This window comes from Leptodactylus fuscus, chromosome 8, assembly GCF_031893055.1.
Source record: "Leptodactylus fuscus isolate aLepFus1 chromosome 8, aLepFus1.hap2, whole genome shotgun sequence".
Taxonomy (NCBI): Eukaryota; Metazoa; Chordata; class Amphibia; order Anura; family Leptodactylidae; genus Leptodactylus; species Leptodactylus fuscus.
Genome location: NC_134272.1, coordinates 16443031 through 16462045, shown reverse-complemented (window position 1 = coordinate 16462045; position 19015 = coordinate 16443031). Strand labels below are relative to the sequence as shown.

Genomic DNA, 19015 nt, shown 5'->3' with positions numbered 1-19015 from the left:
GGTATTACTTAGACACTGTATGGTGGTATTATTTATGCACTGTATACAGGGGTGAACCTGCTTTTATCGCCGCTCAAGTTGAACGACAGAAAGCCGCCCCCCCCTGGGAGGAGGGGGCGGAGCAGAGGGGGCGTGGTGGAGTGAAGGGGGCGTGGCTTAGCGGCATTCGCAGGCAGAGAGCAGGCACGGAGATGACCTGCTCTCTGCCTGAGCGTGAGGGGAGGCTGCTGGAGCAGCGCTGCTCCAGTGGTGTCCCCAATCCACCACTTGTCCTGGAATGGCTTAGGTAAGCAAAAATGCCGCCTTCCCTAGGGCCCTGGCATAGCGCCACCAGAAGCGGTTGCTTCAGGTCGCCTCATGGGAGGTGCTGACTGTACAGCAGTATATTTAGGCACTGTATAGCAGTATTATTTATGCACTGTATAGCAGTATTATTTAGTCACTGTATAGCAGTATTATTGATGTACTATATTGCAGTATATTTAGGCACTGTATTGCAGTATTATTTATGCATTGTATAGCAGTATATTTCGGCACTGTATAGCAGTATTATTCAGGAACTGCATAGCAGTATATTTAGGCACTGTATGGCAGAATTATTTTAGTTTTGTTAGGAGGTACAATTTAGGCAGTGTATAGTGGTAGTATTTGGGGACTGTATCATGTTACTGTTTGTGCACCCTGTGAAGGTATTGGTCCTGGACTATATTGGAGAATTATTCTTGAATTGTATTATAGTATTAAGTGTGGACTGTAGTGTGGTATTATCTAGGTATTGTATATCATTATACCTCCCCAAACAAACAATGGTATTGAGTGGGTTGTATGGATATTGGCACTGGCACATGCCACCCCAGGCAGAATCTTCTGACCGGCTCCTTTTAATGAGGACCTATTAATGAGGGTATATTTATGGTACCAGGTGTGCAGTACTATACTCAACTCCTCAGGTCCACCATTAGGCTGCAGGGACACACTACAGTGACATCAGATGCAGAGATTCTGAGATGTGATATTTATCGCCCTTCTATATTTACTTATATCCGCCATTTACATAGATCAGATCAGGTCCAACCTCCGCAACCCTACTGCGTCCCAGCCACATACAGTATCCATGCTCACACACTGAAAATAAGACCCCAGACCAGAGTGGAGTATACAGCCCCCAAAATAAGTAGTCCCAAAGTAACACCAGGATAACCCTACAATGTGTCCTAACCTACAGCCCAGACCCCACCCTGAGATATATAAGACCACAGACCACACTGATGGGTATATACAGACTGCAAAGCCCCTAAATAAATAGACTCAGAGCAGACCCCAATCTAAATACTGACCTAACATAAGACCCCTGAAGAAAACAGACCCAGAATAAATACCTAATAAATCCTAATATAGATATGGACCCCAAACATAACTGCAGACGCCAGACCAGACCTGCTGAATACACTCAGAATAAGTACACACCCCAATATAGATAGAGACCCCAAAATAACTACAGACCCCAGACCAGACACCCTAAACACATACAAGCCCCAGAATAAGCACATACCTGGGTTAGACCCCTAAATACACGTAGACTCCTTTATAGACATTGTTACAGGTTGACCCAAGACGTAATACAAGACTCAAACGAGACCATAAAATACACACTATAGGGATATTATCAAGTTGCTTTCTGAAATTATTCATTTCTCTCTTCTATGGTGGTATAATTCAGGCACTATACTGTGGTAGGATTTCAGAAACATATCTATCTGCTTATCCTATTTGGATACTCTATGGCGGTATTATATAGGAACCGTATGATGGCTTTATTTCTACCTCCTACGATGTGTAGTTCAGGCACTGTATTCTGATATTCATTCAGGACACTATATAGTAGAATCCTTAGAGAACTATATGCTTGTATTTTTTTGGATACTTTATGGCGGTATTTTTGGGGAACTACAATTAGGAAATAAGTATTTGATGTGCTGGCAATTTTGCAAGTTTTCCCAAATACAAAGAACATGGGAAGAATATGCAAATCTGACTTCCATGATGTAATTAGGATGCCAGTGCCTCAAGTATGCACACCAATAGAGGGCGCTGACTGAGAATGTGCAAGTCTGTCTTCCATGATGTAATTAGGAAGACAGAGTCTCAGTCAAGCAAACCAATAGAGGGCGCTCCCTTTAACATCATGCCGACCTTCTCAGAGGCCTTTGTTTGCAATGATGTATGATGGGATTTTTTGGATTTTCTTTAGATTCTGTCTCTCACAGTTGCAGTGTACCTACGATAAAAATGACAGATCTCCCCATTCCTATTATTATTTGGATACTCTATAGCGGTATTATTTGGGATCTATATGATGGCTTTATTTCTACCTCCTAGGGTGTGTAGTTCAAGCGCTGTATTCTGGTATTAATTCGGGACAGTATATTAGAATCACTTGGTGACTACATTTTTGCATTATTTGGAAACTCTGTGGCGGTATTATTTGGAAACTGTGTAAAGGTTTTATTTCTCTCCGAGGAAATATAATTCCGGCACTGTATTGCGGTATTAGTTCAGGACAGTTTAATAAAATCACTTGGGGACTACATGCTTGTATTATTTGGATACTCTATGACTAGGGTTGAGGGATCGGGAAAGATCGGATCCCGATCGGCGAACGAGCAAATATCACAATCGCGATCGGGATCGGCTAGAAAATGATCGGAAATTGGATTTTGAAATTTTAAGATCGGCTCAACCCCAAAAGTGACTTTTCCCATAGAGAAGCATTGACTAGGGTTGAGCGATCGAGATCGGGAAAGATCGGATCTGGATCAGCGATCGAGCAAATTTCACAATCGGGATCGGCTGGAAAATGATCGGAAATCGGATTTTAAAATCGATCCTGAAATCTCAAGATCAGCTCAACCCTATCTATCACGGTATTATTTGGGATCTGTATGGTGGCTTTATTTCTACCTCCTAGGGAGTGGAGTTCAAGCACTGTATTCTGGTATTAGCTCAGGACAGTTTAATAGAATCACTTGGGGACTACATGCTTGTCTTATTTGGATACTCTATGGCGGTATTATTTGGGAACTGTATGATGGTTTTATTTCTCCCTTCGAGGAGATGTAATTCTGGCACTGTATTCTGGTATTAGTTCAGGACAGTTTAATAGAATCACATGGGGACTACATGCTTGTATTATTTGGCTACTCTATGGTGGTATTATTTGGGAACTGTATGACAGTTTTATTTCTCCCTCTTAGGGGATATAATTCTGCTACTGTATTGTGGTATTAGTTCAGGACAGTCTAGCAGTATCACTTCGAGACTACATGCTTGTATTATTTGGATAGTGTATGATGATGATATTTGGGCAGTGTATTGTAGTATTATTTAAGCACTGTATGGTGGTATCATTATTATAAAATAGTATGGTACAGTCATTGGATGTAACCAAGCGAGTTTCTCATATTCAGAGTGTCAGGACGTTCGCCTGAACTGGGGGAAGATATCCAATCTCCATCCAGAAGTTGTCAGATTTGAGCCCCTGCCCCCAGCATTGCCAGGGCGCGGTGTCAGCCGCAGTGGCCAGAAATGATATGTATTTCGTGGCAGTTGTCGGATAAGCTGTAACTTCAAGCTGACTTCACATAGAAAAGCCTCTGGCTGCACACTCAGCTAACTGGCATAGATTAAATGAGACTCGGGTCTTCAGTGACCCATTTAGTGCCAAGGGGTGGTCGCTGAGAGATAGCTTTCACTACGGTATCACATGATAAGCCCTCCTCTGCCCATACGGGGCCGGTCACCCTCTCCTATCCCATTTGTCCCTGTTCATGTCCCCAGTCACATCACGCACACTCCAGGAGGATGCCGTCCGTGTCCGTGTTCTGTAAAGGAGCCATGATGATCAGCAGGTGAGCGGGCGCCGGATCCTATAGACTCCGGGCAGCAGATGTTTGGGATTGGGATAGTGAAGCGAAGGTCATGGCGGTCACATCTGCTCCAAGCCGTGATACTCTGATCTATGTAATCAACCTGGGCAGGAGAGAGTTAAAAGGTCAATGTGATGAGATTTCCATGAATTTTCTTTTAACCCTTTCGTTCCCAGATGTTGCTTCGTTTACAAGCAGAAGCGGTTATTATAGTATATATGTCATTCTGGGATGTAGGGGGTGCCATGATGGATGGACGGGAAAAAGATAAAAGCACAATGTGATGAGATTTCCAGATTTTTTTAACTCTTTCATATCCAATAGTGTTTATATCCATGGGGTTGTTATAGTATATATCCATCTGTAATATGAGGGATGCACCGTGGGATCCGAATCCTGGCTTGGATGGATGGACAGAAAAGAGTTAAAATTTACATGTGGCTCAGTTTAGAGTCAGAGCTATGTTTGTTCATGGATTCACATTTTTAGGGGTATTATGGTCTATAGAACACAGGGTGAAATGGATACCAAATAATAATCCCATCACAGAGTGGACATCCATTCCCATTATCTTATGTACTTCGTGTTTTAGGGCCATAATGTTGAGCTGATTCGCTTCCTAGGATATACATATAAGAGGTGGACATAGAAGCCCAAATCTAATGTCAAATGATAAAGTCTCCACTAGGTGGAGCTAAGAACATGTCAATATATACAGCTAGTATTGAACAGAGTGCTCCCCCTAGTGGTGGCAGTTCAGACCCCATAGCCATGATTTGTCCCTTCTAGTTAACCACACCAAACCACTGATTCCCTGCACTGCCTTGACTTCCCTATAGGGGCACTGATTTTTTTGCAGTTTGTCTCAGCAAAACATATGGACAGACGGTGATCACTTGTGAGCAACTTATAGGGGAAATCCAGATTGCAAATGGGTTGTCTATCCTTCTTAAAGAGGACTTTTCAGCACCTCCTCCAGCTCTTTGCATAATTTAATAGGCACCGCTCTACTGATTCTGGAGCAGTTGGAATTTTTTCTCTAGCTCCCACCATTCCCGAGCAATCACTTCTATTAGCTTCTGCACAATTATGCTCCCTACTGGCAGGTGGGCGGTCCCAGACTACCTGCTCCATCCTAGGACCATCACCTTACAGTAGAGAACGTAAAGTAATTGTGCTGAAACTAACAGAAATGATTGCTCAGGAATGGTGGGGGCTGGGGAAAAAATTCCAACTGTGCCAGAATCAGCGGAGGGGCGTCTATTGAAGGATGCAAAGCGCCGGAGTTGGTAGAGGTGATGAAATGTCCTCTTTAAAGGGCACAAAATTTAATTCGGCTACAGGGGAACCTATGAACAAGGTTTCTTCTTGTCTTTAGGTCCACGTCTCCTTTCAGTATCCCCCTATGTTTTGTTGTTTGTTTCCACTGAGCCGGGTCCTATTCAGATCCATTAGGTTATGTAGGGAGAGCTGCTGCCCCGACTCACTATTGGTTCTGTGTTTCCAGGACATTAATGGGTCCTTACGGAATGGATCGAACCGTTTACTGCATGGAATTCAATGACTGCATCAATGGACTGGGTGATGTATTAACACTATATTATCCTAAACTCTAGAGGTATAATTACTGATGATAATCACCTATCATTTGGAGGTGATTCCAGGCTAATGAATGGAATACCAGAACTATAGTAAAGACTGACACACCAGCAGAACAGTTAAAGAGATGGAGTAAGAAAGCTCATTAACTTCTCCTATGGGCTTAGCTGGTCTATGACTGTAATGGAAAAGTGGCTGTAGCGATCCCATGAACTCGTCCACCACAGTCCAGCGGCGCATTAGAAGCCGCTTAATCCGCTGATAGATCACACTGCCCTTGAAAAATGGGCGTTTCCATATTATGAGCAGGATTGGGGTTTCCAGTGCCCGTCATGTAAAGCAATCACCCCTCACTGTAATCAGACAGGATTTAGCGCCCCCCTCCCTAAGAGGATTTGTGGGATTGTTGGGGAAATATGAGACCATTACTTCAATTGAGTCAGTGATGGGAGAATGAAAATGAGATATAGAAATCAGAGGAAGAGCCGAAGGGGGAGGGGGGGGTTAACCCATTAATTCCCGGAAAAAGTGCCAGCTATTCTAAAATTATTCTGTTCATTGTTATTCTGTTCTATCTATCATCTATCTATCTATCTATCTATCTATCTATCTATCTATCTATCTATCTCCTATCTATCTATCTATCTATCTATCTATCTATCTCCTATCTATCTATCTATCTATCTATCTATCTATCTATCTATCCATCTACCTCATACCTATCTATCTATCTATCTCCTATCTATCTATCTATCTATCTATCTATCTATCTATCTATCTATCTATCTATCTATCTATCTATCATAGAAGACATCTGAAGATGATGATTCTTATTATGACCCAGATCCTAATTCGGGAATTTGTCTTACAGGCATTAAGGTAATTGGAGGATTACGGGAGTTCTGCAGAGAAGAGTATGGAGTTTATGTGAAAAGAATCCTTCCTGGTGGAGTGGCCTATTCTGATGGTAAGACAATGTTTGGTTCTTGTACTTGTCTCTTCTATCACCTTCAGCTAACATCGTCCAATCTTCCCATATGGCTCCTTCTCCCAGAAGTGTTTCATGTTGGTTCATTCCATCATCATACTGATACTCGTCTCTACCATCTGTCCATCTCCAAGCATTGTCCTATACTGGTCTCCCCATCTATAAGCATTGTCCTATACTGGTCTCCTCCATCTCCAAGCATTGTCCTATACTGGTCTCCTCCATCTCCAAGCAGTGTCCTATACTGAACTCCCCATCTCCATGCATTGTCCTATACTGGTCTCCTCCATCTCCAAGCATTGTCCTATACTGGTCTCCTCCATCTCCAAGCATTGTCCTATACTGGTATCCTCCATCTCCAAGCATTGTCCTATACTGGTCTCCCCATCTATAAGCATTGTCCTATACTGGTCTCCCCATCTATAAGCATTGTCCTATACTGGTCTCCTCCATCTCCAAGCATTGTCCTATACTGGTATCCTCCATCTCCAAGCATTGTCCTATACTGGTCTCCCCATCTATAAGCATTGTCCTATACTGGTCTCCTCCATCTCCAAGCAGTGTCCTATACTGGTCTCCTCCATCTCCAAGCATTGTCCTATACTGGTCTCCCCATCTATAAGCATTGTCCTATACTGGTCTCCTCCATCTCCAAGCAGTGTCCTATAGTGGTCTCCTCCATCACCAGTGTTCATTACTGATCTCCTCCATCATCTTCAACCAACAATGTTCGTTACTGGTCTTCTCCATCACCTCCAGTCAGCAATGTCCTATACTGGTCCCCTCCATCACCAAGCATTGTCCAGTACTAGTATTCTTTATCATCTTCAACTATTAGGCTAAGTTCACACAGAGTTTTTTGGTCAGGGTTTTGGCAGAAATCCGCCTCCAAACCCTGAACCAAAAAACGCCTCACCATTCAAAGTATACAAAACGCTTCTGAGTCTTTTCCGCTAGCGGCAAAAAAGAAGCGAAATGTTCATTCTTTTTTGAAGCCTAATCGTTTTCCGGCTCACAGCTTCAATGCAAGTCAATGTGAGCCATTTTTTCCTGCTCACGTTTTTTGGTCAGAAACCTGAAACGGAACCTGAAGTGTTTTTGGAAAAAAACAGATCAGGAAACGCCAGGCGGTTTATTTTTAAATATAATTCATGACCACATCCCAAGAGGAAACGGATCAGGAAACTCCTCGAAAAACACTTCAGGAAACGCTTCAAATGACAATAAACGCCTCAGGAAACCTCTCACGCGTTTTCCGGTCTGGTTTTGACAATGCCAAAACCCTGACCAAAAAACTCTGTGTGAACTTACCCGTGGTATCTTGTAGTTTCTTCTCCATCGCCTTCAGTCAGCTGTGTACAGTACTGGTCTCCTCCACAACATCAGGCAAACGTATTCTTGTTCTTGTTTCTTCTGTCACCAGCTATCAGTGTCCAGTGCTGGTTTCATTTACCTCCACCCAGAAGTAGACCATTCCACCATCTTCAGTTAGTAGTGTCCATTACTAGCCCACTCCATGACCTTCAGCTGGCAGTGTCCTATACTGGTCTCCTCCATCACTCTCATCTAGTAGCGTTCTATACTCCATGCTCCTTGATCATCCTCAATGAGCAGCGTCCTGTATGGTCTTCTCCATCACCTCTAGCCAGCAGTCTCCAGTACCAGTTTTCTCTATCACCTTCAGCTAACAATGTCCATTACTGGTCTTCTCCATCACCTTCACCCACCTGGTAGTGTCTTGTACTGGTTTTCAACCATGTCCTGTACTTCATCCATTCGTGTCCTGTAATGGTGGAGGCCATACTGGCCAGTAATAGTATTCCAGCAATGTCTTTTATGTCCTTCAGCCAACCACATACCCTGGTCCATTCTTTACCTAGGATCCATAATTTAGAAGGTTCTTAGGGTTGTATAAGATATTTCCATGCCACTATAATGTCTTTAATTTACAATTTCTTAAGGACGCTTACAACCGGGAGATCAGATCCTGGAGGTGAATGGCGAAAGTTTGCTTGGTGTCTCGAATGACAGGTAACTTATAGCAAAAAAATGGACAGGTCGCTAATCCTTGCATCCAGATGTAGGACTTCTCTTACTCTTTCTCCACAGAGCTGTGGACGTTTTACGAATGGCATCTGCTACTGGCTACATGCGACTTCTCATTGCCCGGGATGAGGAGGCCAGGTATTAAAGTTTTGGGTTTTTTTTTGGATGGGTTATCCTTTCTATAGATGTCCTCCAGGAGGTTCTTGGTGTGATCAGATGGGATGTTTGGAGCTATCCTTTAAACCATGGTCAGAAGGCCATGGCCTTAAATTTCAAGATTGTTGGTAGGCCTCAAAAATGTTTTACAAATTTTATTTCAAGTGTATGACCTACACCACAGTAGTCAAGAGAAAAAATGGCTACCTAATGGAGATGATAGTCATTGGCCAAACATGATCAAGTTCAACCGATTGAGATGTTTTTGTGGAGATCAGTGATTGAGTGATTGCTATGACCCAGACTCTAGTCTGCCTCTACAGGGCGGAGGTAGTATTACATTGCTTTACCACGTAAGTGGGAGCTAATGTGTAGAAGCTCTTGGTCTGATGTCTATAGACAAGGGGTCCGAAATTGGCTGACCACCTATGTGATGACATTGGATGTCCTTATGAGACAATCCCTTTAATGACACCATCATATTAGTGAAGCTTGGAGCTTGAATTAAGCTGAGATAACTCATGCCCTTAAAGGTAGATGTAGCACAGCAGGACGACTCTCTTCTGGGGTCATAGAGTCATGGATTTGCAGATTTATTAGAGGATGGGCATCTAATACCCTCCATCTTGTGAGCTGTACCTTTATTTAGGTTGCCATCTGCGCCCAAGCTGGCGCCTGTTCACGGGTGCCAAACACATAAGATCTCATGTCTACCGTCTGAAGGCTCCATGTCTTAAGGTAAACCTCTGGCCTTCACTCCTCATGTCAAACTGATGGCCTCTTTAAACCTATAATATGTCACATGACTATAACCCTGGGCAGGTGTTGGAGACCTTCTCATTAACCTGTGGCCCCTGGTTCTGACCCATAAGGATCAATCCACATCAGCATTTACATGCTAGTTCCGCACGATTTATGCCAAATTTTAAAGAGTCACAAATTTTTTTTATTTACTTATGTAGAAGGTAAATCCTGCAGAAGACAAAGAGCTAAAAAGTAAAGAGGGTGAAGCGGTCATTATCTACGGGGTAATATGGGATAAACTCAGAATGCCATTATCCTAGAGGCAGGCTGACCCCCTGGGGTATAATCCGCTCTGCCTGCACCATTCTGCTGACAGATGTACTGAGGTCATAAATATATCTCCTGCCACGTCCTGAGAAGTAGAGCAAGCGCAGTAATGGAGGCCACGCCATGTATATAATATAGAATCCTTTCCATAGGGGCAGTATTATAGTAGTTATATTCTTGTACATAGGAGTAGTATTATAGTAGTTATATTCTTGTACATAGGGGGTAGTATTATAGTAGTTATATTCTTGTACATAGGAGCAGTATTATAGTAGTTATATTCTTGTACATAGGAGGTAGTATTATAGTAGTGATATTCTTGTACATAGGAGCAGTATTATAGTAGTTATATTCTTGTACATAGGAGTAGTATTATAGTAGTTATATTCTTGTACATAGGAGTAGTATTATAGTAGTTATATTCTTGTACATAGGAGCTGTATTATAGTAGTTATATTCCTGTACATAGGAGCAGTATAATAGTAGTTATATTCTTGTACATAGGAGTAGTATTATAGTAGTTATATTCTTGTACATAGGAGCAGTATTATAGTAGTTATATTCTTGTACATAGGAGTAGTATTATAGTAGTTATATTCTTGTACATAGGAGTAGTATTATAGTAGTTATATTCTTGTACATAGGGGGCAGTATTATAATAGTTATATTCTTGTATATAGGGGCAGTATTATAGTAGTTATATTCTTGTACATAGGAGTAGTATTATAGTAGTTATATTCTTGTACATAGGAGGCAGTATTATAATAGTTATATTCTTGTATATAGGGGCAGTATTATAGTAGTTATATTCTTGTACATAGGAGTAGTATTATAGTAGTTATATTCTTGTATATAGGAGTAGTATTATAGTAGTTATATTCTTGTACATAGGGGCAGTATTATAGTAGTTATATTCTTGTATATAGAAGCAGAATTATAGTAGTTATATTCTTGTACATAGGAGCAGTATTATAGTAGTTATATTCTTGTACATAGGAGTAGTATTATAGTAGTTATATTCTTGTACATAGGAGTAGTATTATAGTAGTTATATTCTTGTATATAGGAGTAGTATTATAGTAGTTATATTCTTGTATATAGGAGTAGTATTATAGTAGTTATATTCTTGTATATAGGAGTAGTATTATAGTAGTTATATTCTTGTATATAGGAGTAGTATTATAGTAGTTATATTCTTGTATATAGGAGTAGTATTATAGTAGTTATATTCTTGTATATAGGAGTAGTATTATAGTAGTTATATTCTTGTATATAGGAGTAGTATTATAGTAGTTATATTCTTGTATATAGGAGTAGTATTATAGTAGTTATATTCTTGTACATAGGAGCAGTATTATAGTAGTTATATTCTTGTATATAGGAGCAGTATTATAGTAGTATACAGATTCTCTGTATTGTATATTATGTTTCAGGAAGGAATTCTCAGAACTGTTGGAGAAATGCAGCTCTCATAGTGATACTGGATCGTCCCGGAGTTCCCCCATAATGCATGGCAGTGAGTATGACACCAGATATCCTGGAGATATTTGGAATCATCTTTACAATTGGGGACTATGATTGTTTGAGATCTCTTTTCTTGCTCAGATCTGTAGTTGTCACTTTTCAGCCTCCATTACTCTTGTCCTATCTGTTGCAGGCCGGTACCTGGAGAGCACATCTTCAGAGTCCTCCTCCCGTTCTCAGAGTCCATTGCTTCTAAGTCCTGCCAGTTCCCACAGCCAATTTGGTGGAAGCAGCGGAGTGTCTTCATACTCTACAGCAAGGTACTGTACATAGCAACAAGATACAATACATCAGGATGCAGAAGACTAGTGACATCATGACTGATGACATCAATTTACTTCTACTCTTACATCAGTGACTTAGGAGTCCAGAATATTTCCATACTGAAGTCTACAGGACTGGGGTTGGTGATCGGCGGAGGCTCCAATCGGCAGGAGGGACCTATGGTCTATGTGCAGGAGGTGCTACAGGATGGAGATAGCTTTCGGGTAAGGAGGCTGAAGTCACTAGTAACCTTTAAACACATGAGGACGACAGAGATCACTGCGATGTGCTGATTCCAGCACAGTTGTAATTCTCCCTCTAGTCCCCACCATTCCTGAGCTATCAGTGCTGTTAGTTTTGGTTCCTGATGTGCTATTTAAGCTACAGTCAGAGGCAGCTGGTGTCAGAGCTCAGAGTCACACCCCCTTGCCTGACACTGCCCTCCTGACAGAACAGGCACCAAATCTAACAGCATTGATTTCTTAGGAACATTGAGGACTAGAGGAAAAATTCCTACTGTGCCAGAACGAGTGGAGCTTAGGATTAAAGCCAGACCCGGGTATTTAAGAACCTCTCAAGCTAAAGTTACATCCAGGGGTTGGGAACAACCTTGGGGTTATACATTGACCTAGACTTAAAGACTAACTTAGGTTAGAGCCAGGCCTAACTTTTGAGAAAGCTCTATCTAATCTTAGGGTTAAAGACTAACCCAAAGTTAAGGACTACCTAAGCGGTCAAAGGACTTCACTTCACTTCAGAGACTTCTTTATCTTTTCCATTTTTCTGAATTGGGGCATGAAGAAAGCCGTAATGCACATGCTCCAAATGCTGACTTGACACTAACTTGACACCTTCCAGGATGGACGGCTACGATCGGGGGACCAACTACTGTCCATCAACAAAGACTCCATGATCGGAGTCACTAATGAAGAAGCCAAAAGGATCCTGGCCAGGGCCCGGTTCAGGTGAGTACAGGGGCCATGACCTCGGGCTAAGATAGTGGATTATGTTGAATATATGGAGGCCATGACCTTGAGGTCTTCACATCTTTCTCCTAAGACAGGACAGCTGCACGGACGTGTCCTTCATACCAAATACAAGCCGAAGGCCCAGTGTCTCCGGATCCGGTTGTTCTTCCTCAATGCAGCATAGGATTATTGGAAATGGACTGGCCCCCTGCAGACTTAAGGTCCACGTCCGGTCTCCAGAGGTGAGAGGTCAAAGGGTTCAAAATCATAACCTTATCACCAAAGACAAACTTTGCCGCGCGGGGTCAGGTCGGTCAGTCAGAACCATAGGCAAGTTGAAGGCCAGAAATTGTTAGGAGGCAGCTGTACAGAGTCAGGCTAGAGACAGAGCCGGGTGCCTGCTGCCAAGGATCAATCCAAGTGACTGTAACCATTTATATGCTGGAACCTCTGTTGTGATCTGATCTTTGAGACTGCTGTTCCTGCTCTTAACCACCAGGCGTCCATGTCCCCCCCTCCCCCCTGAGATAACGGTTCTTTACTAAATGCCTCCCTCCACCAGGCAGTAGATCAGATGTGATGTGTGAATTGATATCTATGTATAATGTAGGTAACTATAATATATTTGTTTTTCAGTGCCGACATGAAAACAACGTGCCTTCCTCCTCCCCTGATATCTGCCCCCCCGAACTTACCATATCAGGTAAGCCTATAATGGTTATGTCATTTGTCTCATGGGTCTCATTGCGATGTCTTCATCATGGAAAATATTGCAGACCAGTCCATTACCCGCTGCTCTACCAGAATAGCATGCTACATAAGCCCCACCCCTTTTCTTTAAGCCCCACCTCTCTGACTGGGTCTTTAAAGGCATAGGGCACCATATCAAAGAATATCATTCACCCCACAATTATGGGCCCAGTGCTGATGGTGGACCTAGGGGTCCTATTACATAGGCAGAGGCTTAACTAGAAGCTCTTGGGCCCTGATACGACCAAAGGGCCCCCACTTATCATGTGCTATGTATAGTAGCGGTGTGTTATTATACAATAAGGAGGCCCATGAGCCCGGCAGCGACTCCTACACACTACCTGTATATTCCCTTACATTGCAGTTCCAGAGTCTCCGCCAAATCACAGGACATCTTCAGGGAACAAGCAAAAAGTCTCTTTAGATCCCCATGTCCGTATCAAAGAGGAAAAGCTGGATTTGGTAAGTGCCCCCTGCACTATGTGGACTGTCCGCGGCCATTTACATATACAGTATGGTGGAATGATCTTGAGTTACGTCATATCTTATACTCCAGTCACATCCAGAGCTGCATTTATAATTCTGATGATTAGAGCTGCTAGAGCTCAGCAGTGCCCTCTGCTGAATGTGTTCGGTAGTGTAGGGCATGTTGTTTCGCAGATTTAGATGTGATTGGAGTAGAAGACATGATGGTTTCTTTACTTGACTTGGTAGTCATTGCTTTGTTGGCTTTGCAGATCCTGCAGTTCCTTGGGATGGAAGTCTCCGATGAGAAGAGGAGAGAGCTCCACCAGAGTCTGATCACAGACTGCCAGGGCACCGTGGCATACGGAGGTGGGTCTGACCGCTCTTCAGGAGGACCATGCTACTTCCATTATGTAGCTCTCAGTCTCTGACCTCTGATATCTTCAGCCCATCCAAACCTCATAACTCTTCTCAAGTCCTCCCCCAATATCAGTATCCTCTACTCCTGAACTACTTTGTGTTGCTGTTACCATTGATCTCATTGGCTCAAGGATTGCTGTCATACCTCCTTCCTTTAGATATCCTGCAAGCTCTCCGTGACTGTCTACAAGATGAACTAGAAGATGCTGGTCTTGACTCCAGCTCTATACTCTTCACCCATTACGAAGCGGCCAATTTGCTGGACACGTGTGCATTCCATTCTCCGATCACCAAGGTAAGAGTCTATCCAACTACCTCAGCTCTGCCTTGTGTCCTCCTATCATCTTTGACCTTCACCATCTTCCTTCTGTAGGAGTTGGATGTTCCAGGGTTCTTCGATAACTTAGATCTGGAGAAACTGCAAGATGAAGTGTCAGAGCTGAAGCAGGAGGTGCGGCGGCTTAAGGTGGGTAACACAAGTTGTCGTTGTCCTCCAGAACTATTGACCTTAGGTTCCTCCAGAATTTTCCCATGTTCTCCAGTTATCTAGATTCTAGCCATCTTTCACTTTCATCTCTTCCAAGCTTATGTGTCTGGGTTCTCAACCTGGCCAAAACATGACAAAGTTGCAGTCAGGTGATACTTGGCTTCCATACCTATATTCTAAAGAGACCTTGATGTTTTGGTCCTTCACGTCAAAGTTTTGGGAGGAGATCATTTTTTAATGGTTGGAGAAGAGTCTATGTGCAACAATTTTTGAAGTCCAAGTTGAGGACTTTGTAGATGCCGCTTATATTTTGTGTCTTGGATTTGGCAGGTTCTACTTCGAGAGGCAGAATCGAGTAAGAAAGAAACAGAAGAAGAACTTCAGAAAATAAGCCAGGTGGGTGAAATGTTCTAAACCTGGCACAGTAGGATTCAGAGATGACATCAGTGGGAATGTCACAAATACGTCTCGATATTTTGCAGAAAGTGATGGGACTTCTATCTGAGAACCGATGTCTACTGAACAAGCTGCAAGTAGCAGGACTGGCACAGCGCCAAGCACACAGTGCAGAGCACGACTACGAGGAAGTCATTCACCTTCTGGAGACTGAAATCTCTGAACTCAAGAGTCAGATGTCAGGGAAGAAGAAGCTGATGGCCATAGAGGTCCAAGAGGTGAGGAACCAGGAAAACGTGCCCATAGATGATCCATCCAATGTGAATGTACTACTCAACCAGTAGTGGGCACCAGTAAGTGCAGTTCACCAGTGCCGTCTCTGCTTTCAGGGAATGGATCTGAACAGACGGTTATCGCTGTCTGATTGTCAACTGCGGAAATCTGAAGTGACCCGCAAACATCTGGAGGTGTCCAATAAGAAGTTACTGAACTTTGTACAGGTACTTATCTCCATCGCTAAAAATTGCAGATACCATGTGTAGTAAAATAGTGAATAGAAAACAGGGAGGAGGGATAGGAGGGGGATGTAGCTGCAGATTCTCTATTTCACTGGTAGACTGCATGCTGCGAGAGGGGAGAGGGAGCAGCTGTGTGAGAACCTTCTGATTGGCTCGGAGCCCACAGCACAGCTCTGACATCACACCAGGAACAGCCCGCCTACTAAACACCTATGTAAAATGAGAGAGAGAGAGATAATGTCCTTGATAATGTACTTGAACTGACTGTTTCCTGATCTTGTCCGCTGGTCCTGTGTCCTTGCTCTTTTTCCCCAGTCCAGATTCTGCTTCCTGACTATTTCCTGATCCTGTCCACTGATCCCATGTCATTGCTCTTTTCCCCAGTCCTGTTTACAGATCCTGCTTGTTGATTGTTTCCTGGTCCTGTTTCCTAGTGCTTTTTCCCGGTCATGTTTGCTGCCTCTGCTTGTTTCTGTTTTCTTGATCCTATTTATGGCTCCTCTCTCTCTGTTCTGTTCCTGATCCTGTACTCCCTGTATGTTTTATTACATTGATTTTTCTGTTATTCTGTTTTTTCCTTCCAAAGAAAATCCAGAAAATATTATCAACTTCCCTCCAGCTCAATGCTGAGAAAAGGTAAGACTGAAATCTACAATATATTTGGAATTATTTTTTACTAATATAATCTTCTACAATGTAGACTCCGCCCACAGCCCCACCCCCCCATGATATAAAAGCTGCTTCTTTAAGTGCCGCTGTCTCTTTCAGAGATGGGGCTGTAGAGGACGGTCCTGCCGAGAACTCTCTGAACGTGTGCCTGCCCTCTGCCCAAATGCTGGTTACCGAAGTCACTGATATCTTAGAGTCATGTACAGGTGAGTTATAGACACCAAATGTAAGCTCCACCTATAACCCCGCCCATGCTTAACTTGTAATAGAAGATCTACCCGCCCCCCAGGAGTCTCTCCACACAGTGCAGGCTATAAAGGTCCTCCATCCCTGTATATAACCAATGTCCCAATTGTTGTTTCAGCCTGCCCCTTCTCCTGTGGCGATTTTCACAAGTACAACCGACCGTCGTACCAACCGGGGTGAGTACAGTTAGGTTCCTATGGTAGTTCTGATGGAAAATTCCCAATCCTATGCCATTCTCTCACAGCCAACATGCAGACAATCTCATCACGTTGCATTCTGGGATATTAATCACCTAAATGGATGGAAATTGACTTATTGTAAGAGGGACACAAAAGTCCCTATGATAGTTCTTAAGGGAAATGTCTAATTGTCTATGGGGTTGCACATCAAACACGAAGACACCTTCATCTATGTATTTGTGGATACTGTGCCTCTAGGTCTATATAGATGCACTTATCCTGCGGAGTGGAGTGAATGTCCCTATGATAGTTCTGAAGGGAAATTTCCAATTATATATGTGTTTGTACATCCAACATACAGATACCTTTATCCAAATTCTATTCTGATATTATGCATCAAGATCTATTAGAATGGTGCTATGAGATGCACACAAGTCCCTATGATAGTTCTGAGGGGAAATTTTTCATTATTTGCCTACATAACAGGAGTTTTCATCCGTGTGTTCGGGATCCGTGGATTTAGATGCTATATACATAGGTCTATGAAAATTGATTTATTTTGACTATGAAAGGAGCAAGTCCCTATGACAGTTCTGATGGGAACATGACAATTATATTATATTTTATTATTTTCTATCATATTTTATTATTTTATATTTTATTATTTTGTTATATGTTAAATGATAGATTATATTTTATTTGAGATAATATGTATTATATTTCATTATGTTATGGTTTAGATTATATTTTATTTTGTTATAGACTATATTATAGATTATATTTGATTATTTTTGTTATATATTATAGATGATATTTATTGTCATATTATATTTCATTATTTATTTTTCATCTATTATAAATTATATTTGATTATTTTATATTACATATTATATTTTCTTAGATATCAGCGTTTTACATTCCTCCCATTTTATCTCAACAGACCCTCACACCGAAAACAGAGCTGGCCCTCCCCGCCATCGCCGCTCTCCACGCACAACCTCAGCCGTAGTGAAGACGTTCTGTGCGCAGCCAAAGGGTCAAAGGACAAACCAAAATAAACCAAAATGGAACCCGCTGTATCTGCCCTGCCAATGAGAGACGTCCTCCAAGACGTTGGAGGGAGGTGGACACATGTCATTGCCAAATACACTCTCACGTCACATGACCGCGCCTTCTATCAGAGCAGAGGGAAAGATGGCGGCATCCCCATAAAGCCAAAGAAACCCCCGGGAAAGCTGAGTGAAAACCAATACGGCAGCCAAAGGAATTCTCACCCAGCTTTCTTGATGCAAGATCTGTGATTCAGGATTATGGAAAAGCTGGATCACCCCACCGTGGGGGCTATTTTGGTTGCCACCATGCTTTCCGAGGAAGACAACTTAAGGCCTGGGGATTTCTTGATTTGAGGTGACATAGACATCATTGGAGGATGGGTTAGGATGGAAAGGCCGACACGTACTATCACCCTCATCGTTTCTTAGCCTGTTCTGTGGGAGGAGCCTGTGAGCGCACCAGGATTCAGATAACTCACTAGTGATCACAATAGTGCGACACCTCTAGTCACATGACCTACAGACGTAGTTATTACGGTACAGATTGATCGGAGCTTCATAAGCGCTCACAACTATCCCCCCCATCATCCTGGGACCGCCACGTAAGCACTTCATTCACCTTCTCACGAGGATCTACTGAAGGGAAAATTATCTCTGTCTTTTCTTATTTTTCTTTGTACAAACTTCACTAATTCCTTGTAAATAAACCATCCATGGGATGAAATCTGTCGCAGCTCGTACCGATCACGCCAGAGAGGTCTCTGGATATATCAGAGTACAGTCTTTTAGTACTTAAAGGGTATGTCCATCCTTGGAAACCTCTTAAATCCACTGCCGTTTTGTGTATACAGCTCCTATGCTAAACTATGTGTTCTAAACTGATGCAACCGCAGTCCCCTGGTTACAGACAAACCCTGTATGTATAACTCACCTGCTTACTGGTCACCTCCATAGCACTGAGGACAGGACTGGGCTCACACACCGCAGGTTATAGCTCCCCAAGATGCATATTCATTGACATGTCATGTAAGTAATAGAGAGGGAGGAAGAAGAAATGTGACACAGGTCAGAGAACTGCGAGAAGGGAATAGGGAACATCTTTATAGGGAACACCCACAGATGCCTGAACCTGCAACTCTGCAAGTAGGGAACACCCACTAAGCTCTGTACCTGCATCTGCACAAGTAGGGAACACCCACGAAGCTCTGTACCTGCATCTGCAGAAGTAGGGAACACCCACTAAGCTCTGTACCTGCATCTGCACAAGTAGGGAACACCCACTAAGCTCTGT

The 19015-nt window shown here is 42.7% G+C and overlaps 1 protein-coding gene across 1 annotated transcript; it reads left to right on the top strand.

Annotated features, from left to right (window-relative positions):
• The first annotated feature begins 3050 nt into the window (after positions 1 to 3050).
• Positions 3051 to 17885, top strand: LOC142217214 (syntaxin-binding protein 4-like). The gene is made up of 22 exons (XM_075285404.1): positions 3051 to 3908; positions 5434 to 5507; positions 6397 to 6492; positions 8475 to 8544; positions 8623 to 8697; positions 11220 to 11302; positions 11444 to 11570; positions 11666 to 11798; positions 12433 to 12539; positions 12634 to 12784; positions 13179 to 13245; positions 13657 to 13754; positions 14030 to 14126; positions 14336 to 14472; positions 14551 to 14643; positions 14995 to 15060; positions 15147 to 15338; positions 15450 to 15560; positions 16165 to 16214; positions 16347 to 16453; positions 16612 to 16669; positions 17613 to 17885. Exons 1-22 carry the CDS (start codon positions 3862 to 3864, stop codon positions 17728 to 17730), a joined length of 2157 nt encoding a protein of 718 aa, XP_075141505.1. The 5' UTR covers positions 3051 to 3861; the 3' UTR covers positions 17731 to 17885.
• The last annotated feature ends 1130 nt before the right edge of the window (positions 17886 to 19015 follow it).